The following is a 25,748-nucleotide window of genomic DNA, read 5'->3' on the forward strand; positions in this document are numbered from 1 at the left end:
AATTGATATTTAACTCTTGTATAAACACCACACAGCCATATGTCTGTGGAAATATAATTGTTTCATGAACTCTCAAAGCTGTGTTCTTGGTCACGTGTCAGTTAGAGACCTAAGTTTTTCATTAACGCAAAAGGGTTTAAAAAAGAAGTATGTTTTCTTCCCAAAATCATATTGAAATTTGAACTGCTTATTCTCAAAACTGAAACAGATGCATAATTGGCCTCTGATCCATAGCTACAACCTTAAAAGACTGTACTGTATATTGCTGGATAGAAAAATGGGCCATGTCTATCTCTTATTTGTGCCTTGGAGCCAAAGTTGTTGAGCCCACAGAAGAGATGAAATCAGCTACAGGTATATAATTTTCATTATTTGTGCCTTGGAGCCAAAGTTTTTGAGCCTAGAAGTAAGATTCCACCACGATTTTTCCTATCGGACAACCATTTTGATCGGCTGACTAATCTATTGAACTAATTTCTTTACCCCTTTTAATGTTAAAAAATTGGGCTTCTAAACAAGCCCATTTACAGTTTGTAAGAATGTGCAACTATAATTATTTTATAAACTAGTTTAAGAACTCAAAACGATGTGGGATATTGTTACATTACCGATAAAAATGATGTCCGAAAGTGAAAAAAAAAAAAAAAAAAAAGAATGAAACCGACACAGTTCTTTCTTATCTACCCGGAAATGACGTCGTTTCCAAATTCTTCATCATTTATCATTATCCAAAGTCGAAATCTACTCAACCCTAAAAAGTAAAAACAGTAAAAAGTTATCCCACACTCAAATCTCTCGCCTGTAATCGAGTAATTTCTTCTTGATCCTTAGGTTTCACTTTTCATAAGTCTTTCAACTACGACAGGTATGTTTCTGTTTTGAGTTCCCCCTGATTGAAATCGAAGATAGCAAAGCCCACTTAAATTTGGCTATAGGCTTTAGAAAAAATCTGTTGGGGTTCTTTATTAATTGCTTCAAAAACTGCCACTTTTTATATACCTGTTCTTAATTCTGATGGTGTAGTGCTAGTGGTGAAGCCTTCACCGGCTCAAGGTTTTAAGGGGCCCTGGGCAATTTTTTTTGAATGAAAGACCAAATTTTTTTTTAACCTCTGTTATATGTTAAAATTCATTTTGATAATATATAAACACTTGATAAGATTATAAAAATTTATTTTCATTCTAGGTTGGAGTCAATTGAGGATTATAGAAGATAAAAAAAAATTTTGGTTAGGGACTCGTAAAAATAAATTGTTAAAACATCTTTTAATGAATTATTTTTGTGTTACAAATTTTGTTTTTGTCTATTTATCTTGCATTATTTCTTTTTTGTATCCTTTTATATTGCATTATTTGTTTTTTCGTGCTCCTTGATCTTCCATTATTTGTCATTTAATCTATGAACCCGGGTCGGTGGCACCTCTAGTCCCCCTATCTAATCCGGCACTGGGGGAAGGGTTTCTGCTATAATAAATCTTTTCTGTTCATGTTTGCTTACAATTTCGTAAACTTGTAAGGAGAAAGAAGATGTCATCCATGAAGCCCGACTGGTCTCAGCTCCCGGAGGAGCTACTTCCACTTATCTCCAAGAAACTGGCGGCTTACTGCTTCGATGTCGTTCATGCTCGTTCTGTTTGCCGCACATGGCGATCCGTATTTCCCTTTCCTTCTTGCCTGGTACCGCCAAGTTATTCTCTTCCCTCGTTCGCCGACTTCCCTATAGAAAGCAAAGACTTGTGCACCCTCGAGAAGGTCCCTTTGTTCCTCTTTAGACTCCGAGCTCCTGTTGCTTCTGCTGCGTTACCGTGTGAGTATACCCTGGGAGGAATAGGCCGAGATGATCATCATTTGGAGCTTCCATCTCCTCTTCAATGTACAGTGAAAGTGAAGTTCCGAGGATCTGATCCAACCTTGATGAAGATTCTCGACTATCAAATTCTCCCACTGGGCTATCAGTACAGAATGATCGGTTGGGATCCTGAGAGATGGATAAGATATTACAGAGGTGTGGCTTTCCTTCCGCTAAACAAGGACGGAGAATTTGTTGTGCTACTCAACTACGCTAAAGTTTTGTTGGTGTTAGCAAGTGTCGAGATGAGGTGGAAGCGGCTAACGAATGTCCCAAACTATCAATGCACGGATTTAGTCACTTACAGAGGCCGGTTCTATGCTGTTTTTTTAACCGGAATAATTGTCGTTATCGATCCTTACTCGCTGGAAGTGACTCCCTTGATGCCTTCACAGCCTCTGCGCTCAATCAATTATCTGATTCCATCTGGTAATGATGATGAGCTTTTCCTGGTTGAGAATTTCGACCCGATTCCTGATGCTGATGAACTAGATTTTAATCGGTTCACATGTAGAGTAAGTAGGCTAGATGAGGAGGCTGGTGTATGGGTTGTTGTCAGTGATCTGGGAGACCGTGTGTTGTTTCCTGAACGCTTTGGAAATGTCTGCTGCTCTGCTAAGGAGTTTCCTGATGGTTGTGGTCTGACTGGGAACTCAATTTTGTTTACCAATGAAGGCAATGTAACTTTTGCCTACAAATATGGAGTACATACTGTAAGGGCAGAAGACGACCTCAATATTTGGAGACTCTCAAGAGAGAAACGTGTGACGATCCTCAGCAAATCTCCGGCGCTGGCTCTCCGCGTTGAAGACCATTCTGAAAATCTCGCTTTGGATGCCTGAGACTTACTGTTGGTTTTTGTATATATTAGCTTTTGTGATCTTTGTTGTTCTGTTCTGAAGTGTGTGTGTGTATTTTGTGTCACCACGGTATGCTGAAAACTAGATAACTTGTATTTCAGTTTTAGTTGTAGTTTTTGTTCTAACTAACACTTTCTCAATACCGGACAGCTATGTCTATGGAAATGGTTCTCTCATGAACTCTCAAAGCTATGTTTGGCTGCGTTCTTGGTATGATCTGGTCATGTTTGTCTACTATAGCTAGCCAAGGAAGATTTGTTGAGGATTGTTGTTTTGTTTGACAGCTTTACCAACTGAGTTGGATTTTGAAAGGACACGATGGAAATTCTGAACATAACCAGAGCCTCAGAATTCAATTTTGTTGTATAAATAAAGGAGCTCTGTTGGGTTCTTTTCAAACTTGTCCAAGATTAGCTTTCACGTCCTCCAGGACCTCCACTATGCGAGACACCCTTCAGACAGCTTTCTATATATTCTTGCTTCTGACTTTGTTTTGAGCCTCTCCTCCGCTGTAGACTGCTTTTATTATTCGACAATGGTTACATTCTGGTTTAATATAGTGGTGCTTAAGTGGCGTAGTTCATGGGTAAGAATTTGGAATTCTCCATGTTTAAACTGTCTGAAAAAGGCAAAATGTAACAGTAGAGTTGTTAGTTTGAGTTTTGTTTTGACTTTGATCGGTAACATAAGTTGAGAAAATTATAATTTGATGTAATTTGTAGTAAATATTATGTGTTAAAAACAACTGTTCCATGTAATGAATTGTTGTAAAAATATAAGTTATTAATTTTACCAAAATTATTTACTGGTGACATATTTGTGGTAGATGTTGTGGTATGTATTATTTGATTATAATTATTAAAAAGTGTTAGTGAATACATTTAATAAAATTACTAAAAATAAAATATATAAATAAGAAAATAATTTTAATATACAAAAAGTTAACTAAAATTAATTGTTACATTGCAAGTTAAAAAATTAAACTATATGCATTCCATAATATTTATAATCATATCATATTTAGATTGATGCCTATTTTCATTTTCAAATAATAATAAAAATAATAATTTTGGCAAAATATAAGAAATTGAAAATAACTAATCAAAGAAAAAGGAGAAAAGTCCCGTCACCTGGGTTCGAGTAGCATTGGCGGGGTTCGAAATTTAACATGGTTTCCTTCGGCCGAGATTAGTTTTTGGGCCTAGAAAGCTTTTAGGATCACTCCTGGATTATCAAAAAAAATATATACTAATTAAAGAAGTTATTAAATAAAATAAAAACAGTAAAAATTATTTTATTGATTATTTTGATATAAACTCAAAATTGTAAGTCAATCATAATAACTCAAACTCAACTTCCAAATTTTAATTTTGTTGTTGATTGGTATCATTTTTGAATAATCTGTAAGTGAAGTCCATAATTCAACTTAATTTAGTGGTAACTTAACATTGTTACCAATCAAATGTTAACTCAACTAAACATTTTTGTTGTTTATTTCTTTTAGTTTAGGAATGTAGCAAAGTTGAATGGAATGTGGGGATGCTTATAAAACTGAAGTTTGAATTAGTTATTCTGTTAATTTAAGCAATCTTTTTAAAATATTCATTAAGATATTCTAAACAAATGTTACATGAAAAAAAAATTTATATCCTACTATATTAATTGAGAAGTATAAATATAAAACTAACCTTAAAATGTGTAAAAAATTATATTCAATTGCCATTAGAAAAAATTAATTAAGCTTATTTAACTAATTTAAATAAATATACTTAATTAAAAATAAAAAACACTCACAGATCAAATATTAAAAAATCTAAAGAATCTAAAAAAAAAAAATTTCTCTCTAATAAATTATGGACGAGATTACTAATTATTTTTTTGAAAAATATATAAACCAATCAGAATTTTAAAAACTAAGATTTTATATATATCCAAGAATACAATACAATTATTTTTAATAACTAACTTCGAAGATTTTGTTAAGATTTTAAATTATGATTCTCCTATCATTTTATTTTATTTACAAATTGTTTGGAATTTTCATATAATACTTATAATTAATAAAATGCATATTTTTCTGGATATGCTGCGATTTGAATTGTGTGTGATATATATGAAAATGTGTGTTTTAATTTCCATTTTGGGTTGGCAAAACTAAATTTATATAGATGAGAAATTAATAATTTTTATTTTCTCACAATTATAATATTAAAATTACTATTTTTTATTTCACAAAATAATGATGTAAATACAACAAATAAATAATATAAAACTGTAATAATGCGTCAAAAATAAAATACTATAATATTTTATAATAATTAGTATTCAAATAGACTAATAGATTTACATAACAATTAAAAATAAATATTATCTCAAACAAAATATATATTTTTTTAAATAATTTTTCTTACTATAAATTTTTTTAAAAATGTTGACTCGTGCCATCTTAGTTGAAGATTATATACATTGATCATTAATGTCATAAATAAATAAATACATTTTTTATTATAAAAAAAAAAAACAGATCAAGAAGAAGATTTCATTTTATATCAATCGCGAATCAGAAAAATTCCCCAAGAATGGCTCCTTCCAGTGAATTTGTGCGACGTGTTTAGGGTTTCATCAACACTAATCCAGATTTTTGGTAAGAAAGGGAAAAGGAAGAACAATTTTTTTTTTAATCGAATTCTGGAATTGGATACGATTCGATTCTCTATTTTTAATATTTGTTATTCTTGTCGTCCGCCTTAATACGGAACAGTTGATTTGTTATGCAAGATATTTTCTCGGTTCATGCATGTTTGTTTACAATTCCCTAATAAACCCTAAAAGCTTCATTTTTTCCGTCTCCTGGATTGTGTACGAACTGTTTTTCTCCATATGAATAATCTATTTGTAAATTTGATTTGGTATCAGATGTTGTTTGGTGTATATGTATGGGGGTTATTCTAAAAAGATCTTATATCTTAGTACTCATGATAACTGATTTTAATTTTTTTTGTTATCCTTTTATAATCAGGTTTCAAGATGTCATCAGACTGATCTCTTCTCCCTGAAGTTCTCTTGCACATTATCTCCGAGAAACTAGAGGACTTTATCGACGTTATTCATGCTCGGTCTGTTTGCAGCTCGTGGCGATCCTCATTCCCCTTTCCTTCTTGTTTATTATGCACACGTTACTCTCTTCCCGCTTTCGCCGATTATCCTTTCAAAAGCAAAGACTTGTGCACCCTCGAGAAGGTCCCTTTGTCTCTTTTAAGAGTCAAATCTCTTACGTATGCTTCTAAGTATATGTTGGGAGGATTAGTTCGAGATGAGTCAGAGGAGTTTCCATCTGCTAGTCAGTTCTCAGTGAAAGTGAAGATCCCAGGTTCTTATCAATCCTTGGTTAGCTTGCGCGACTGCGAGATACTCCCTATGTGGCAACACCAGTACAGAATGGTTGGCTGATCCTAAAGAATGTAATACATATTACAGAGGCGTAGCTTGTCTTCCGCTAACCAAGGAAGGAGGAGGAGAAGAATTCGTTGTGCTCGTCAACTACTTTAAAGTCTTGTTGGTGTTATCAAGTACGGAAATGAGGTGGAAGCGGCTTATGAACATCCCGGATTATCCATGCACGGATTTAGTCACTTTTAGAGGTAGATTTTATGCAGTCTTTTTTACCGGAAAAATTGTCTCCATTGATCCTTATTCTCTGGAAGTTAAGAACCTGATGCCCTCACCTTACAAGACACTAGACTATCTGATTCCATCTGGCGATGATGAACTTTTCCTGGTTGAGGCAACTTCCCTAGTAAGTAAGCTAGATGAGGAGGCTGGTAGATGGGTTGAGGTCACTTATTTGGGAGACCATGTGTTGGTCATTGGACAACTGGCTAGTGTCTCTTGCTCGGTTAAGAAACTTCCTGATGGTTGTGGTGTGACTGCAAAATCAATTTTGTTCACCAATCGACCAAGCAATACAACTGAGACATCGATTTCTTTATTTTCTCCTTATTAGTCAAAACAAATATCTGGGGTGAGTGCTCAGCCATAAGTCTTTGAACAAATATATGGAAGAAGACCCTAAGAGATTCTCAAGAGAGATTTGTGTGATCCCCAACACATATCTGGGCAGAGTCCTAAGTCATACGTCTTGCTTTGGATACCTTAGACATCTATTTTTTTTTATATAAGTCAAAACAAACTTATCACATAATAATTTGGTACAATAGATCTTGTGCTTCTCATGTCATTTTTTTTTTTATGTTTTTGTTTTAGACTATCATCATGATCAATGACCACTAGCCATGTTACGTATCTATGGAAATGGTTGTCTCATGAATGACCAATGATTCTTTTAGTCTTTGAATCCTAGGTAACTCACTTGTTGCAGTCTCCGCGGCAAGAGACTTTTTATCCTTCCTCTGGACTACAAGAGGTGAACATTCGTTCTTATCCTTCCTTTGCCATTTGTATCAGTGCCTGTGACTTGCACCTTTTTCTTAGTTCTCTTTCTCCACGAAATGCTGTTGATAATCACCTTGTAGGCATCCTCAGTTTTCAACTTCTTACATCTAAGTTATCCTTGTATTGATCTAATCATAATATCTTTCAAGGTCAAGCTTGAACGACGAGCTGTAGAAACACTGGGCTTTTCCTCTACAACTCTGTGACAATGGTGGTGTGAGAAACCTCGTGTATTAGAGATTCTTCAGAAAATAGTTATGGTGTCCCTTGATATAGCTTTCTCTGAGACATCCTCAGTTATGTAGTTAGGTTGACCTGGCCTGAAATTACAAACAATGATAGGTTTTCCTTCGAAGCGGCTTCTTGTTTTTGTGAGTAAATCCAAAGCAAGATAATTTAATTAGGCCGCTCACATGAGCTTACTAATTAAGATTGATAAGTAAACTAAGAGATTAGATAGCTCATGATCAATTCAAATGCAAACTAAAAGAGAAAAGGAAAGAACGTAAGGTTTGTCATCAAGAGCAAATAATATTAGATTTGATAAATTTCATAAGATTGAAGAGGGGAGAGTTGTTTGTCTCGAAGTTACTCTCTAAATTCTCATTACATGGTAATATGAATTTCAACTCGCTAAGAACCCTAGTTACACGAAATCACATTGGACTCCTTGTCTTTTTTGTGTGGACTCTTATAGTCTTTTCGCCTTCTCTTGCTCCATCTTCTGTTGGATCTTTCTCAATATCTCAAACATCACATGTTCTTTTTTTTTTTTTTTTGGCTCAAACATCAACTTTTCATTAACAAGACACATTACATTCACCTTTATAGACTTGGATCAAAAGCAAATGTAATGGTTGATCAAGTACAACCCTGGAACACTAGGCGGATCCAACACTACCTAATCGAGAACCATTGCATTTTTTAACTACAACGAGATAGATAACACACCACGACTCGGTGTGAAATCATCTCTTAAACCACCTAAATTGACCCTATGACACGAAAACAACTACTAACACAGAGAAGACCAAATCCTATACTGAAAAAACAAAGCAAATCCAAACTATTATAACCTCCTGATCGGCGTGTAAAACTTGTCCCAATAGCATCAACCTAGAGACGCATCATCAGAAAAGCTTGGTTTCTCCGGCGTTCATTGTCCCGGTCCTAAGCCTAAAACGGACAATACATCCGACTGACCCGACCAAGAAACGCGACCAGCATGAATAGAGGCTTTTCCGAACCAACCACACATTAACCAAAATGCTAATCGCCTAAAGATAAGAGAATAGAACACGGATTAGCATATCTTCACCTCATGGTGCATTGCCGGGTTAGCCACATCACTTCTGCCTTATAGTCTCGCTTCTTAGCCGGAAACGACCAGATCTGAACCCAAAACCACCGGAATCGAATCGCTGCGGCTTCCGAAACCCAAAAAGGAGGACCCTTCGACTCCCCTTCGGTCTCAACCAAGCCAAACCAACCGGTATCAAGACGTCGCATCAAGAGTAGTCGCCACTCCAACACCAACGAACACCTCCGACGAAGATTCCAGCGATGGAAAACAAAGTCAGAGCAACCCCACCACAAGTCGAGGTTGTCCTTGCCACTGCGCGATCTTGAACCTCCATCCAGCCACCAACCAGAGACCCAGAAGAAGAGGAGATCTCAGATCCGACCTTGACTCGACGAAAAGAAAGAAAAAACGAAAAGCAATAAAAGAGGGGGCCCTCCCCGGCGACCAAAGAGGCTCAATAGAGAGGCAAAACCAGATCAGCGGCGGCTGCGACTTTGGTTCTAGGGTTTTTCTCTCGGTCCCTCTCGATAATTTCTTTTTAGGAGCAGTGTATCATAATTTTATTATTCATCACATGTTATCTTATTGTCTTTATTTGCAACTACTTATTTTTGATATGATACAAAATTTAATTTAAATATTTTCATTTATTCATCTAACTACTATTGTTCACAACAAATATTTTTTAATTAACATTTTTATAAGTTTAATTATATTATTATTTTTCAAAAATTAAACTGGATTCAGCGATCGATTAAATCCATATACGATGGTTAAACTTTTTATAATTTTTTTTTTAAAATCATGTGGTTTTTGAAATAACAACCCACATATTTGAATTATGCTTTTCAAAAATCAACTCAAATCCATTTAAAATAATATAGCACGAATTTTAACTAGTATTTATAAATCATACTATTAAACAACTTTTTCAGTCCATATTTTTCCATATTTTATTAACTTTATAATAGTTAGACGGAAACTCTACACTCTATAAGTCTATGTCATTAGATTAGAGACAAAAGGAAAAGACGTTGGCAATACAAAGCGAAGACCCAGTCTAGCGACGACTATAACTATCACAAGTAATCGCCGTTGGATCTTTGGTACTTGGAGTAACATACACCGTTGATTAGTTCACCACACAAATAGACTCTGCCACACTTGATAATTTCTTCACAGCTCGGAAATAAAAAGAAAGACGTTAGACAGACGACATTCATGAAGAGCGAAGAACTATCCCAAAAAATATGGCTGTTGGAACAGAGACGACGACGGTGACGGTGCATCGAGGTGACGAGATACTAAAGCCACGCACTGACAAGAGAGACTATCGGAGGATTTTACTTAAGAATTCGCTCGAGGTGTTGTTAATCAGCGACCCGGAGACTGACAAGGTAATTGCTCTCAAATTTTCTCTTTTTTAAATTGTACTGTACTGATGATAAAATCATGACCTTTGTTTCCTCTATGTCTTTTGCTATTTAAGTGTGCTGCTTCAATGAACGTTAGCGTCGGATCGTTCTCTGACCCGGATGGATTGGAAGGCCTAGCTCATTTCCTTGGTACTTTCTATCCCAATTTTTTTTTTCTTTTTTTTAATGATTTTGCTTCATAACATCTGATTTTTGTGCTGGCTGGTGGTTTTATTATTTTTGTGGGGATTCAGAGCATATGCTATTTTATGCAAGTGAAAAATACCCAGAGGAAGATAGTTACTCCAAGTACATCACAGAGGTGAAACGTTCTTCTCCAGCTCTACTAGACAAACTTGATGTTCTTGTTCTTTTTACTTGTAGGAAACTTAAATCAAGATGAAATGGGATGTGTCTTAATGCTTATTAGATCTGTTTTTTTTTTTTTTTTTTTTTTTGTAGCATGGAGGGAGCACAAATGCTTATACTGCCAGTGAATATACTAACTACCATTTCGATATCAACACAGATTCTTTTGATGAAGCTTTGGACAGGTAGTGTTAACACTTTGTAAATGACAAAGTAAAATTTCTCATTAAAGTAAAATGTAACTATACAAGAGTATTTATACTTGAGCTGAGATTAAGTAAAAGGAAGCTTAATCCCAACTAACTAACTATATAACCTTATATGCTAATAGGTAGACTTTTTCTCTCTTTCTTACTAAGCCTTTTGACAGTGTCTAATTTTTCTGTGATTGCTTAAACCAGGTTTGCACAGTTCTTTATCAAACCACTGATGTCTGCTGATGCAACCATGAGAGAGATCAAGGCTGTCGATTCTGGTTAGCTTTTGACTTTCTTGATAGCTTTCATGTTGAAATTTGTTTGATAAATAACAAATTCTAATGATGAGTTCTCTATCATTCTAGAGAATCAGAAAAACTTGTTGTCTGATCCTTGGCGTATGCACCAGGTATTTTCCCTTGCCCCAAAGAACAGTTATATGGATGAATATGTTTATTTCATTGATTTTTGTAATGCAAAAGGAAATGTACAATTAAGTATGAAAAATAAGGTTTTTCTTTGAACTTGTGGTCCTTATGTCTTAAAAGTCCACAAGTCTCTTGATGTGTACTTAGCCTTCCTTTTACGTTGACACAGTTAAAAAAGCATCTAAGTCGGGATGACCATCCATATCACAAATTTAACACAGGTTCATGTTTCTACCTATCCTTAATTGGTGCTGGCTCGCGTCCATTTGGACAGTCAGTGGTCTTTCCCAAAGTTTTCTCTCATGCATGATAATTTTGATTAGGTAACATGGATACTCTTCATGTACGACCCGAAGCAAAAGGAATAGATACAAGGAGTGAACTAATTAAATTCTATGATGAACACTATTCTGCCAACATTATGCATCTGGTTGTATATGGCAAGGGTAAGTTTTGGAGCTAGCCCAAATCTCTTTTAGTTTCAGAAAACAAAAGTATCAACATATATATAACATTTGTACATATAATTGCTCTGGATGTCTTCAGAAAACCTTGATAAAACTCAAGGCCTAGTGGAAGAGTTGTTCCAAGAAATTCGAAACACCAACAAGGATATCCCTAGGTTTCCTGGTCAGCCTTGTACTCCTGACCATTTGCAGGTTTTGTTCCTTATTTCAGCTTTATCATTTCTATGAAATGAAGACAAATTCATACTAACATGTTGCTAAGGTGTGTTTTTCATTGGTTTTAGGTTCTTGTGAAGGTAGTTCCCATAAGGCAAGGTCACAAGCTTACTATTTACTGGCCTATAACTCCTAGCATCCATCATTATGAAGAAGCACCAACCAAGTACATTGGTCGTCTACTTGGTCATGAAGGCGAAGGAAGTTTGTTTTATGCGTTAAAAATCTTGGGTAGGTTTTCTCTAAAGGTCAAACTAATAAATGTTTTTGGCAGGTAACAAATCGAAAAGTTGCTGTAGCTTCAGCTCTCTGTTACTGGTTTTAAAATGATATCTTAATTTTATAAAAGATAAGTTGTTGCGAGAAATCTTAAAGATTTGTTGTTCCCCTTATACATATTTTGAGGTGTTTCTTCTTTGATCTTTATTTGCCTTCCACTGTGAATATTACAGAACACTTATTTAGGTTGTCTAGTAGACATTTAGAAAAGTGCTTCGGAAACTGCAGATCTTTGTTGCTTCAGTTGTAAATCGTAGCTATATTCCCCCATTTTGGCGTGTCGTATAGGCTGCACTAATAAAATCCTATATTGTTTCCATCTACTCGATGATAGGATTTTATTCCCTTAAAAAATTTGCTCAACTGCTTGTTTACTTAATTTTGGGTATCATCAGTTCCACATTTATTTATCTTGCTTAATTCTTGTTAATACTTCCACAGGTTGGGCAACGGGACTGTATGCTGGCGAAGCAGACTGGACTATGGAGTATTCTTTCTTCAATGTTACAGTTGATCTTACTGATGCTGGCCATGGTGGGTTTATGTGTTCTTCGTAGTTTTGGTTTATTATTCTATACATGGAAACTTACAACAATATCTTTTATGTTGATTAGATGGTATTGATGTGCTTGATGTGTTGTCAGTACCTGATATTTTCTGGATTTGGTGTGATTTTGTTTTTATTCTTTGTATACAGAACATATGGAAGATATTATGGGATTGTTGTTCAGACACATTAAGCATTTACAACATTTTGGTGTTTCCCAGTGGATTTTCGATGAGGTATTAGTATCATTAAATTGTACTGTCTCTAGGACCTATGTTTCCATCTTTTCTGTTGTTGTCTGCTTTTAATCTGGCTAGTATTCCTATTGATTCAGTGTTATTAAAGAGTTTGATACATCTCTGTCATTGTTGTTGCAGCTCTCAGCTATACGTGAGGCAGAATTTCACTATCAAGCCAAAATACACCCCATTTTTTATGCAACACGTATTTCACCAAAAATGACGGTAATAGTACTTTCAGCTGTTCAATCTACAATTCTCATAATTTCTTATTGTTTAAGCTTCGTATATATCTATTTCTGCTCAGTCTATACTTGGCCTTTAAGATGAACCAAAGTAGAATAGGTGCTTACTCTTACAATCTCATCACTTGGCCTTTAAAAAAATCTTATGTGTCCTTTGGCAATTATGCTTCAGATATATCCAAGGAAGCATTGGCTGGTTGGATCATCACTTCCTACAAAGTTCAATCCAGCTAGTGTGGAAAAGGTTCTCAATGAGCTTTCTCCCACTAATATTCGGTATGTTCAATAATGTATTCGTAGAATTTACATGAAGCATCAAAATCCTGACTGCTTACGGCAAAATGAGCTTGTGTGTTGCAGAATCTAATCCCATTGTATGTGTAGAATCTTTTGGGAATCAAATAAATTTGAAGGGCAAACGGACAAGGTTGAGCCATGGTATAACACTGCTTATTCCCTTGAGAAGATAACCAAACTCACCATTCAGGTTGGCTTTTGATATATTCTGTTTTGATTTTTTTTGGACAAACAATATATAAACTGTTTTGATTTAATATTTTCATGTAACTCTGGAAGAAGTTCAGTTTTGGTTTGTGTTAACAATTACAGGAGTGGGTTCAGTCTGCCCCTGATGTAAACCTGCTTCTTCCAACACCTAATGTATTCATTCCTACGGATTTTTCATTAAAGGATTTCAAGGATAAGGTTCAGTTGATCTATGACTTAAGTACAATGTACAAACTGTCATTTAAAGTTTGATTTATTATAGAAGCAAGCAATAACCTTATGTCACGTAATCAAATTCTGGAACAGGATATATTTCCTGTTTTGTTGAGAAAGACATCATTCTCAAGATTGTGGTATAAGCCTGATACAATGTTCTTCAAACCGAAGGCATATGTTAAGATGGATTTTAACTGCCCCCTTGCAGTAACCTCTCCTGATGCTGTAGTTCTTTCAAACTTTTTTGTTTGGTTGCTGGTAGACTATTTGAATGAATATGGTAAGATTTCATATATAGTCATCTTTTCGGTTATTTCCTTTAGATCATCGATTTAACGAGTCTGCTGCTTTATGTTGCAATATCTTATGTAGTTCTTTTAGGACAAGTTAGAATATGTTACAATGAATAACAAGTTAAATAAAAAGGTGATAACTTCCATCAATCTGTACGTTTCAGCTTATTATGCTAGCATTGCTGGTCTTCACTATGGAATAAGTCTCTCGGACAATGGTTTTGAGGTGGGTTTGTATGAAGATTATGACGTTTTCACAATGAAATGTTTGACTTAACTGTTTCTCATTTTCTAGCTCTATCTTGTTGGCTTTAATCACAAATTGAGAATCTTGCTGGAAGCTGTCATTCAAAAGATAGCAAAATTCCAAGTAAAACCTGATAGGTTTTCTGTTATTAAGGTAAACCTTTGTTTGTAGACTTCAAATCACTACATCTATAAGCCTTGTTACCAGATATATTGAATCCTTGTTTCTCTGCTTCACTTTGATCTGAAACAGGAAACGGTCACAAAGGCATACCAAAACCACAAATTCCGACAACCATATCATCAAGCAATGAGTTACTGCTCAATGGTATTACAAAATCACTCTTGGCCTTGGACAGAGGAACTAGATGCACTTACTTATTTGGAAGCGGAAGACTTGGCAAAGTTCGTTCCTATGTTGTTATCAAGGACATTTGTTGAGTGCTATATTGCAGGTATGATAGTCTTTGGTCTTCACTCCTCTTTCTTTTCTTTCTAGTCGTTGTGGTATCATTATAAGACACTCATTTCAGGAAATGTTGAGAAGAGCGAAGCTGAGTCAATGGTGAAGCATGTTGAAGATGTTCTCTTTAACGAACCAAAACCTATTTGTCGTCCGTTATTTCCATCTCAGTTCTTGACAAATAGGGTTACAGAGCTCAAAACAGGAATGAAATACTTCTACCATCAACAAGGCACAAACCCCACCGATGAAAATTCTGCTCTAGTCCATTACATTCAGGTATATTTGCGACAAGATTATTAGTTTATTGCATTTCTTAATTCTTATAAAGCTTTTCTAGTAGATCTTGGTACTAAGAGTCATTGTTAACGGAATTGGTTTGCAAACGAACAGGTTCATCAAGATGAATTTTCCATGAATATCAAACTTCAGATGTTTAAACTTATTGCAAAGCAAGCCACTTTTCACCAGCTTAGAACGGTTGAGCAACTTGGTTACATCACTTCACTCTCTCAAAGGTACATATGAATCAATTTCTCATACGTTTGCATGCTACTGAGTTCTTGTTAACACATGAATAATGACTTTTCTGCGACACAGAAACGACTCTGGTGTCTATGGTGTACAGTTCATTATCCAGTCTTCAGTCAAGGTACCAAACTACCAATCTTTCTTGCCTCTATATATTTGCCACTCGAACTTTGCATAACCCTATCTAGTTTATGCATATCTCTTTAATTACTTTTGTTAATAGGGTCCTGGACATATAGATTTGAGGGTCGAGTCACTACTCAAAGATCTTGAGAGTAAACTTTACAATATTAGCGATGAAGAATTCAAGGTGAGATGACATAACCAATACTCTAGATAATACTTGCTTTGCTTGAGATTAAACATTAATGCACTAGCTGACATGACTTTCTTCCCAGCGCAATGTAACAGCGTTGATAGATATGAAGCTTGAAAAACACAAGAACTTGAGTGAGGAATCCGGGTTTTACTGGGGAGAGATTCAAGACGGGACACTCAAATTTAACCGCATAGACGCAGAGGTAAAGAAAAACCGCATAATGCAAATTTCGTTAAGTCTTCCTTTTTGAAGCCACATAACACAACCCTTTACATTTTTTTGTGTTATGGTCAGGTGGCTGCACTGAAAGAGCTAAAGAAGGAAGAACTAATAGATTTCTTCAACGAATACATAAAGGTTGACGCACCAAAAAAGAAATCACTGAGCGTATGCGTTTACGGAAACCAACATTCAAAGGAAATGGCATCTGATAAAGACAAAGTTGTATCACCATCTGTAGAAATCGAAGACATTGTTGGTTTCAGAAACTCTCTACCTCTTTATAGATCGTTGAGAGGTTGTAACCAGCTGAAACTGTGATGAGCTCCCAACACTTTTCAAATATTTATACACACACTCATTTACCAAAATGTGAACCTGTATTCAACTGGTTTGTAATAAAGAAAACAGAGTTTTATCGACTTGTGGAACTACTTTTGCGTAACTCTTCAAAAAAAAAATTTTTGGTTGGTCGATAAATAAGCCTAATTCATACCAAAATAAATAAATAATGCTTTAAACAGATCTGCAAGTTAAATACTATAATGACTTGTACTGAGTCAAAAGTCAAAACACGACCCGATGGCTAGATCTGCGATTAATCTACTCTAGACGACTCTTAATTTGTTCTTTCATAATTCCAAAAATCGCAGCAAATCAGCAAACATGGAAGAACCTGAAACAGAGAAGAAGACATCATCCATGCTACTGAACTGCTCTCTTCTCCCGGAACTTGTACGAACTCTTTTTTATCACCCGATGTTTTGTATTTGATTTGAATCAATCTTAAAAACCTTCGAAATTGTAATTTTTGGTTTGTCTTTTAGGTTTCAAAACTGCAGCTGTCTCCGTCTTCATCAGCAACGAAAGATCTCACATTGTCCAAAACAGACTGGTCGTTTCTCCCTGAAGAGCTACTGATAACAATCTCAACTCTTCTAAACAACTGTTTTGATGTTATTCATGCTCGTTCTGTTTGCAACACGTGGCGATCCGCATTTCCCTTTCCTTCTTCCTTGTTACGACCAAGCTACTCTCTTCCCAAACTCCCCGAGTTCACTCTCGAAAGCAAAGACTCGTGCACACTCGAGAAGGTCCCTCTGTTTCTCTTTAGAGTCGACAAAACTCGTGATGCTGCTGGTTATACTGTGTCGCCTTCTGCGTATGTTATGGGAGGAATAGGCCGCCGAGACGAAGACGATCATATAGAGCTTCTTCCATATCCTCTTCAATGTTCAGTGAAAGTGAAGATCCCAGGATCTGATCCAATCTTGGTGAAAATGCTTGACTGTCAGATTCTCTCTTTAGGCCATCAGTACAGAATGATTGGTTGGGATCATGAAGAATCGTCAACAAATTACAGAGGCGCGGCTTTTCTTCCGTTAAACAAAGAGAGAGGAGGAGGAGGTGAAGAATACGTTGTGATCCTCTCAACTACTCTGGAGTTTTGTTGGTGTTGAGAAGTTCTGAAATGAGATGGTTGTGGTTTCAGAACGTCTCAGATGCTCCCTGCAGGGATTTAGTCACTTTTAGAGGGAGGTTTTACGCAGCTTTTTTCAACGGAGATGTTGTCGTTATCGATCCTTATGCGCTGGAAGTGATTTTTCCCCTGATGCCCTCACAGCCTATGAATTCAAGCAATTTTCTGGTTCCATATGGTGATGATGAGCTTTTCCTAGTTGAGAATACTATCCCAACTTCTTCTGATGAAGTAGATATTAATGACTTCATATGTAGAGTGAGTAAGCTAGATGAGGAGGCTGGTAAATGGGTCGTGGTCAGCGATTTGGGAGACCGTGTATTGTTTATTGGACCTTTGGAAATGTTTGCTGCTCAGCTAAGGAGCTTCCTGATGGTTATGGTGTGAATGGGAACTCAATCTTGTTTACTAATGAGGGTGGCTGTGTAATGTACGCCTACAAATACGGATTACATACAGGAAGGGCTGAAGATGACCACTCTTTTTGGAGATTGTCAAGTGAGAATCGTGTGGCGATCATCAACAGATCTCCGGCTCTGTCTCTCTGGAGTGGGTGCTAATCCAAAATTCTCGCTAATGGATACGTTTTGCTGTGTTTTTTTTTTCTTCTTCTTCATTGGATTGTACCTTCTGATTACACTTTTGGAAACACTTACTTGCATAACTTTTCTTCCGCTTAACATTTGATGGAGGAAGAGAATTTGGTGTGTTGGTCCTCTGCTTTTAAAATGTTTTTGGTGTAAACAGGCACCGAAATGAGGTGAAAGCGCCTTAAAGAGTGTCCCAGATTATCGTCCTTTCTTAGCTGGAAGTGACTTCCCTGACGCCTTCACCTAAACAGTCACTAGACTATCCGATTCCATCTGTCAATGGTGAATTTTTCATGGTTGAGGTAACTTTTCAAGTGAAGTTGCAAGATGAGGAGGCTGGTAAGTCGGTTGAGGTCAGTGATTTAGGAGACCGTGTATTGTTTATTGGAAATGTCTGCTGCTCGGCTAAGGAGCTTCCTGATGGATGTGGTGTGAGTGTGACTGGGAACTCAATTTTGTTCACCAATGCAGGCTATCTAACTTTTGCCTATAAATATGGAGTACATACTGGAAGGCCGGAAGACGAACTCAATATTTGGAGATTCTCAAGTGAGAACCGTGTGATGAAATGAGACATACTGTTGGTTTTTTTTTTAATTAGATCACAAGCAACCTTATCCTTTGATTCGATATTAAGTTTATATAACTTTGTGATCTCAAGTGAGAATCGTCTATTCACTTCTACTTAATTGATTTAATTGAGAAATTTATGATTGTTATTATAAAAGCATGTAAAGTGCATAAATATATGTTTTGAAACAAAGTTAATCATTACTGTTTTTTTTTTTTAAAGCTCTCGGGTTCCAACGAGTGTTCACTAGTGGGAAACCAAAGAGTCTCTAGTTAAAAATAAAAATAAGTCTTGACATCTATATTATTATTTTCACACCAACTTTAGCAAAGAAGGCCTGAAGTTGAGAATTATTTACATTTCATGCCATTGTAATTTAATATTTTCTTTAATAAAATTATAAAACAAAAAAAAATCATTTCAACTCTTTTCCGTTAACAAAAACAAAAATTTCCTAATTTATCTCCTTATTAAATCTGAAATAAAATTTTCAAATTTCATTCTCCTAAAATCTCTCTACAAATTCTTTACAATAATCGATTTTAAATATAAATTTATGAGGAGCCTAGAAATCAGCTACATTTGATTTTCTATCTTCCTAATTAATCACCACATTCAATTCTAAAATACAATAATTTTGTCCCGAATTTCTATATATAAAATCATATTAAAAAATTAATGACTTATAATCAATCAAAATTAATCTAATAATATAAACTTGGCATATTCCCATATATATATTATGCGATTTTATAGTTATTAATTTGTTTTAATTAATTTGTTTTTATACGATTTTATATATAGAAATTTGAGACAAAATTATAGTATTTTAGAATTAAATGTGGTGATTAATGAGATTAAGTTGAATATGTCCACCTATAAGTTGAATATATCCACCTATAAATAATGTTGACCTCTATTCTCAAGTTAGTATCACCAGCAACATAAAAAGATGCACCTATTTGCTATGCTCATTTGGCAGTTGCACATATACAACTGTGATGAAATATGTCCAGATGTCATGGAGTGATCACCAAATCTGGAGCAGTTCCTATGCCTCCCATCATCCCATGCCACAGCTGAAAGATAAGATTGTGACCTCTACGTTCTTTTGCTGATGGAAAACAGTCTAAAATAGCTGACTTTTTAAAAGTTTTTATGCTTTATAAATGTCTCTCCCCCTCTTTTTGTTTACTTTTCTCTCGGTTCAATACTTCTTATTTTATTTTTGGTCTATCATTCAAATTCACAGGGTTATATAGCTTCACGGGTTTGGATTAGTATTAATGTAAATTTGAAATATCATTATTTTGGTAGTACAAAATTATTCATTAAAAGTATTTATCAATATTAAAATATTAGACATATTTAATTAACTTGATTAAATTATGATTATGTAAAAGTAAATTATTTCTCTGTATACTACGGGTTAAATCCTAATATTAACTATCAAAATACATTTATACAATTTTAAACACTAAAAAAATTAAACAAAAATTAACAAAAAAGTGCAGCTTATAATTTTCATATTTTAGTTTAAATGTATCTTCCCGCGGAGATACTAAAATCAGATAAGGAACGCACGCGCCGAAAAAAAAGGGAACCATAAATCGGGGTGTACCGCGGGTTAAAATTTAGTGTTTATAATTTTGTGTTTACTACACTCGTTACCCCTTTTTTTTTTTTTTGAATTTAATGTTAAATTATATTCAAAAGAAAATAAATGGAATCATAAGATTAAAGTTAGTAAAATCTTGCTGCAAACCAGGCTTGGATGTTTATGTCATCTCCAGGTCTAAGATTGCTTAGCCGATTGCGGACTGTTTTGTTAATGAGCTTGAGTAACCTCGCCTCCGTAACTGGTTGTTCACCATGGCGCCGGGCATTTCTCTCTAACCATATTGAGTGAAGAGTGTTCTGAAAAGCATAGCCGACGAGAAGTTGTGTGGTCTTGTCAAGCTCTTTGCTTCCGAGTAGAGCCATAATCTCTTTCCAGTCCATGGTATACTTATGTAGCAAGAGCTTCTTTGCCAGAGCCTCCCAAATGCGTTGTGAAAAAGTACACTAAAAAAAGAGATGTGCAGTTGTTTCCATTGAGTTGCTCCAGAGCACACAGTTGGTATTAGCCCCTGAATTCCATCTCTGCACTCGTTACCCCTTTGAGATTGCCGTGTGAAGTCTGAGAGAGATTTAGAATCTTTGATAATGGCGAATCAACATTTCTTCAAGCCTCTTCTTCCTGGCTTTCACAGCCATTTGGTAATCTTTCTCTCTTACTCTTTCCCTTCTTCTATCTCTTTCTATGTCTCTGTCTTTTGAGAAGCTCATTGAGCATAATGTGTCTGTTATGTATTTGCATGTTGATTCAGACAATTCCTGTGGCTTTCATCTTGAAGAATGTACAAGGAAGAAATGAGCAGAAGACGGCCGAGTTAAGATCAGACGCATCCAAAATAACCTGGAAAGTGAAAGTAGAAGGCCAGAAACTTGCAAACGGTTGGAAGGAGTTTGCTCTCGCACATAATCTTCGAATCGGCGACATCCTTGTTTTCAAACAAGAGAGACATGAGTTTTCACGTGACAATTTTGGGACCTAGTTGTTGTCAGATTCAATATGTGTCTTCTTTAGACAACCAGATCAACCTCGGTGAGTTGTATTCATTTGCCTTTGTAACTGATATATTGAAGAGATGTGCTCATATAGTGGAAGAATATGAATCCGTAAGTATTATATAAAAAGATAGAGAGTCTCTTCTTTAGTCTAATACTAGTTGGATGTAGCCTCTTCTTTTTCAGGGGAGATTCAAAGGAAAAAAGAAAAAAGCAGAGTCTTCACTAGATCAATCTTGTTTCGTGGCTAATGTCACGGCTCCAAATCTACGCTATGACTCACTGGTATTCTAATTCTTTAATTTTTTAAAACACTAAAAGAAACTCTTATACAAGGGTCTGATTAGATTGAAGCTCATGTTTGTATTGTAATGAAATTTCCAGACTCTTCCAATGAGTTTTGTGAGAGCAAATGGTCTAGACAGAAGATGTGGAGAGATAATTCTGATGAACGAAAAGGGCAGATCATGGAGTGTAAGTTTGAAACGAAAATCATGCGGAACTACTTACATCAGAGGAGGATGGAGAAGTTTTTGTCAAGCTAATGGACTCAGAGCTGGAGATTTCTTAACTTTCAAACTGATCCAAAGAGGTGGAACTCTTGGTTTACGTATATCCCCTGGGGAGATAGAAGAAGAAGATTGCTTATCAGAAGGTAATGTAGTGAAGAGTAGATCGATATGGAAAGCTTCTTCTTCAGAATCTCAAAACCGTTTTGTGACAGTAACCCTTACGCCTTACAACATCAGAGAATCTAATCTGGTTAGTCTCATAACCAAACCAGTAAGTTTCTTTTTACAGAATTCTTCATCCTTATCTCACCCTCGTTTGAAACTCTCGCAGACGCTTCCAATACCTTTCACAAAGGTGAATGGATTACAAAAGGCAAAGAAGATGAGTTTCTTGGATAAAAACGGCGTGAAGTGGTCTACAAAAATGTGTTTTGAGGTGGAACGTACCAGAATGAGATTGGCAGGAGGTTGGAAAGAGTTTTGCAATGCTAACGGTGTGAAGATTGGAGAATCAATCATCCTGGAGCTGGTTTGGGGAGCAGACCGAAGCTCTGGTCTTAAGTTTTGTTCCAAGGTGAAAAACCAGAGATCAATGTTTTAACAAGTGACATTGTCCAATTGTCAATGTTTTGTCCAATTGTTTTAACAAGTGACATTGTCTATTTTTGTGTGAAGAAGTCACTGTAAGTTGTTTTTGTTGTGACTTGTGAGGAAATGTAGACATTCTGGTGGCTACCTGTAACTTTTTGGATGCATACTCTATTTAAGATAAGCTACTTCATGCTGATGGTCATCAAGTTTAGTTGAAGCCCAATAAGAGTCCAAACTCAGAGAGTTTTGGTTTGGTGGGTTTGGTGCTTTGGTCAATAATGTCAAAATTTGGTGTTTTAGGGTTGTAGTTGTTCTAAGGCCCAAAATCCGGAAAGAAGTAGACCCGTTGATTTAACCCGACCCGACTAGTCAAATTGGTTGATCGGACGTGGCCCAGAATGCGTTTTGCCTCCCTAAGATCCGAAAATTTCTGGGAGAAGATGGTTTCGTTTCTGACTTTTTCAACCTTCTTCTTCTGTGTCTCTGTGATTTTTAGGGTTCTTAAAACGTAATCCAGGTTTTGGGTACGTTTAACTCTTTCTCCACCTTCAGTTCTGGAATTGGATTCAAATTCTTAATTCATTCTTTCAGCAATGATGGTGGAAGCTGCAACGGAGACATCATCATCCATAGACTGCTCTCTTCTCCTGGATTGCGTAAGAACTCGTTTTTTGATGCTTATTCGCAGATGTGTACTTCAAAAATTGTAATTGTTTTTTTTTTTTTTGCTTGTAGGTTTCGAAATTGCAGCTGTCTCCCGCATCCAAATCGACGCAACCTGCAACGAAAGAGCAGACACCAGAGTGGTCTCTTCTCCCTGGAGAGCTACTGCAACTCATCTTGACGTATCTTGACAACTGTTTCGAAGTTGTTCATGTTCGCTCTGTTTGCACCTCGTGGCGATCGTCGATTCCGTTTCCTTCTTGCTTGTTACGTCTGAGTTACTCTCTTCCCACTTTTGCTGATTTCCCTTACGATAGCAAAGACTTGTGTATCCTTGAGAAGATCCCTTTGTTTCTCTTTAGAGTCCGAGATGCGTCGCCTTGTGAGTATTTTCTAGGAGATATAGGTTTAGATGAGTCAGAGAATCATCATATTATGGAGCCTCTTCAGTGTACAGTGAAAGTGAAGATACCAGGATCTGAAAAGCCAACCTTGATGAACATGCTAGACTGTCAGATCATCCCTCTAGGACATCAGTACAGAATGATCGGTTGGGATCCTGAAGCGTGGACATCAGCTTACAGAGGCGTGGCTTTGCTTCCGTTAAATAAAGAAGGAGGAGGATTCGTTGTGCTACTCAACTACACTAAAGTTTTGTTGGTGTTAACAAGTGCTGAAATGAGGTGGATGCGGGTTAGCAAGTTCTCAGATGCTTCTTGCTGGGATTTGTTCACTTTTAGAGGTAGATTTTACGCTGTCTTTCTTAGCGGGGAAATCTTCGTTATTGATCCTTGTTCGCTGGAAGTGACTCCCCTGAAGCCCTCAAAGCCTTTGAACTCAAGTAATTATCTAGTTCCATCAGGTGATGATGAGCTTTTCCTGGTTGAGAAAATCGTCCCAAGATATGGTGAGTTAAATTATTTTCGGTTAGTATGTAGAGTGAGTAGGCTAGATGAGGAGGCTGGTGAATGGGTTGTGGTCAGCGATTTGGGAGACCGTGTTTTGTTTATTGGAGAGCTGGGGAATTGCTCCTTCTCGGCTAAGGAGCTTCCTGGTGGTTGTGGTGTGAGTGGGAACTCTGTTTTGTTTACCAATGGGCCAGGAAATGTAACTTATGCCTATAAATATGGAGTAGAGACAGGAAACGCCGGAGAGAACCTATGTTTTTGGAGATTTTCAAGAGAGAACCGTGTGATGATTCTCAACAGATCTCCTCCTGTGGTGGCTCTTCAGGTTGAGAGCTAAGCTGTAACAGCTTACTTTTGGATTCACTATCTTTAGAGACATGGCTTTATTTACATGTCAAGTTGTTTGGACCCAGTTTTTGTGAGATTCAATATGGATTGTGTTCGTTCAGACAACGAGAACCTCAGTGAGTGTCTCTCTCTAACTCTGAATCTCAGACACATTTAAGCGATGTGCTCATGTGATTTATTCTTTTCTTTTTTTGAGGGAAGGTTCATAGGAAGAAGAATCCAAGAAGAGAGAGACAGAGTCTTCTTTACGAGACGCCTCCTCTGTTTTGTGACTAATGTGCCGCCTTTCTACTCTTTGGTATGAATTTGGTCAAATTCATGTTGTATTGTAATGAATTTCCAGTATCTTTCAAATAGTTTTGTGAGGGATAATGGTCAAGATACAACATGTGGAGAGATGATTCTGATGAACGAAAAAGACAGATCATGGACACCAGATTAGAAACGAAAGAAGTCATGTGGAACTACTTTAATCAGAAAAGGGTGGGAAAATTTCTGTCGTGCCAATGGAATTCTTCACTCTCAAACTGAAGGAAGCTTATGAAGAAGAGTCTCTCTCTTTGTTGTGTGAATTTCTACGTTGTTTTCCAAAGACCAGAAGGAAGCTTATGAAGTAGAGTCTCTCTCTTTCCACAGAATCGGAATGCGATGTAGAGAGCAGCAAAGACGAGAGTATTTCGCAGGAATGCTCAGGAAGAAAGGAAAAGAAGGTAGATTGATATAGAAAGCTTCATCTTCACCATCCTAAAACCGATTCATGATATTAACGCTTACACCTTACAACATAAGATTATGTAAACTGGTTAGTTTCATGACCAAGCCATTAGTTGTCTGTTTCACAGTTTTATCAATTCTGAGTCATCTTTGTTGCAGTATCTTCCGCTACCTTTCACAAAAGTGAATACCTGAATGACATTAAAGAAGGCATATAAGATGAGGCTGTTGGATAAATTTGGGCTGAAGTAATCTACGAATCTATGTTTGACGAGGAATTTAATAGAAAGAGATTGTTAGGAGGCTAGAAAGAGTTCTGCGACGCTAGTGGCGTTAAGATAAGAGATGCGACCACCCTGGAGCTGGTTTGGGAAGCAGCAGAAGCTCTGTTTTTAAGTTTTGCTCCCAAGTCCAAAGTGATGTTAGACCTAGATTCATTGAAAACAGGGAATCAAACCAAATTTTGGAACTCATAGTTAGCAAACATGCATGGAGAAAAAGTCTTGTTTTCGGTTACCTTGATTGCTAAGCTTCTAGGGTGTAAGGTATATATACCTGGATTTGGTTCATAGATATACCTTTCACAATGCATTATAAAATTATAAATATATAGAGTGTTGGGTTAGTCACAATATAGTCTCGGTTTAGTTAAACTAATAATCAATATTGGTTTAGTTGGTACAATGCAATTATTGTATAAGCTAAGTCGTCTCCTATTGACCAAAGGAAGTCGTCTCCAACCTCATGAATGTTTTATATAAAATTAAGATACATGCTTAAATTTTAGTTAGATCTGCATTACCCACGCATTTTCACGAACTTCAAAGTTAACAAGTACTCCTATTAAGTTAAGACTTAATAAGTTAAAATAGTTGAATAAAAATTCACCTCAATTTTTTCATTTGAGATGAATAAGTGGAAAAATTATTTAACCTAATCAACTAAAAAAATTAGAAAAAATATTCAATCCATTTATCTACTATTTTGCAGTTGAAAAGTTAAATGTTGTTCAACTTTTTTCTTCAACATATTTTTTTATTCAACCATTCAACTACATACAACCATTTGCACCCTAAAAGTATTCAATCAAATAAATATTTTC

General features: G+C 36.1%; 2 protein-coding genes, 1 long non-coding RNA gene and 4 pseudogenes across 7 annotated transcripts; all 7 read left to right on the plus strand.

Annotated features, from left to right (window-relative positions):
• The first annotated feature begins 588 nt into the window (after positions 1–588).
• On the plus strand, positions 589–2,888 carry LOC104753974 (F-box/kelch-repeat protein At1g64840 pseudogene; annotated as a pseudogene). Its single transcript, XR_015584712.1, has 2 exons — positions 589–865; positions 1,517–2,888. The product of XR_015584712.1 is annotated as an F-box/kelch-repeat protein At1g64840 pseudogene (transcript).
• Positions 2,889–5,199: 2,311 nt separating this feature from the next.
• On the plus strand, positions 5,200–7,012 carry LOC104752119 (uncharacterized). The gene is made up of 2 exons (XR_015585443.1): positions 5,200–5,352; positions 5,728–7,012. It is a non-coding gene; the product is annotated as an uncharacterized LOC104752119 (long non-coding RNA).
• Positions 7,013–8,112: 1,100 nt separating this feature from the next.
• LOC104752120 (insulin-degrading enzyme-like 2) lies at positions 8,113–16,081 on the plus strand. The gene is made up of 26 exons (XM_010474190.3): positions 8,113–9,860; positions 9,953–10,028; positions 10,133–10,200; positions 10,341–10,432; positions 10,649–10,722; positions 10,810–10,853; positions 11,042–11,093; positions 11,196–11,318; positions 11,419–11,531; positions 11,624–11,786; positions 12,276–12,368; positions 12,532–12,617; positions 12,759–12,845; positions 13,038–13,141; positions 13,250–13,352; positions 13,475–13,570; positions 13,679–13,868; positions 14,046–14,107; positions 14,177–14,281; positions 14,381–14,582; positions 14,661–14,869; positions 14,984–15,108; positions 15,191–15,242; positions 15,345–15,431; positions 15,520–15,642; positions 15,735–16,081. The coding sequence occupies exons 1-26, from the start codon at positions 9,714–9,716 to the stop codon at positions 15,978–15,980; spliced, it is 2,922 nt and encodes a 973-aa protein (XP_010472492.2). The 5' UTR covers positions 8,113–9,713; the 3' UTR covers positions 15,981–16,081.
• A 132-nt stretch (positions 16,082–16,213) lies between these two features.
• On the plus strand, positions 16,214–17,839 carry LOC104752121 (F-box/kelch-repeat protein At1g64840-like; annotated as a pseudogene). Its single transcript, XR_015584711.1, has 2 exons — positions 16,214–16,394; positions 16,487–17,839. The product of XR_015584711.1 is annotated as an F-box/kelch-repeat protein At1g64840-like (transcript).
• Positions 17,840–20,505: 2,666 nt separating this feature from the next.
• On the plus strand, positions 20,506–22,091 carry LOC147925982 (B3 domain-containing protein REM14-like; annotated as a pseudogene).
• A 322-nt stretch (positions 22,092–22,413) lies between these two features.
• LOC104752122 (F-box/kelch-repeat protein At1g64840-like) lies at positions 22,414–24,807 on the plus strand. 2 transcript variants are annotated; one of them, XM_019238330.2, is made up of 4 exons: positions 22,414–22,537; positions 22,605–22,669; positions 22,749–24,048; positions 24,134–24,807. In XM_019238330.2, exons 2-3 carry the CDS (start codon positions 22,607–22,609, stop codon positions 23,919–23,921), a joined length of 1,236 nt encoding a protein of 411 aa, XP_019093875.1. In that variant the 5' UTR covers positions 22,414–22,537; positions 22,605–22,606; the 3' UTR covers positions 23,922–24,048; positions 24,134–24,807. The 2 variants fall into 2 exon arrangements, with proteins under 2 accessions (XP_019093875.1, XP_019093874.1); XM_019238329.2 differs by having other exon boundaries at positions 22,414–22,669.
• On the plus strand, positions 24,264–25,278 carry LOC147925983 (B3 domain-containing protein REM14-like; annotated as a pseudogene). Its single transcript, XR_015584713.1, has 2 exons — positions 24,264–24,734; positions 24,806–25,278. The product of XR_015584713.1 is annotated as a B3 domain-containing protein REM14-like (transcript).
• Positions 25,279–25,748: the final 470 nt, after the last annotated feature.

The sequence above is a fragment of the Camelina sativa genome, chromosome 16 (genome assembly GCF_030686135.1).
Source record: "Camelina sativa cultivar CO46 ecotype springtype chromosome 16, ASM3068613v1".
Classification (NCBI taxonomy): Eukaryota; Viridiplantae; Streptophyta; class Magnoliopsida; order Brassicales; family Brassicaceae; genus Camelina; species Camelina sativa.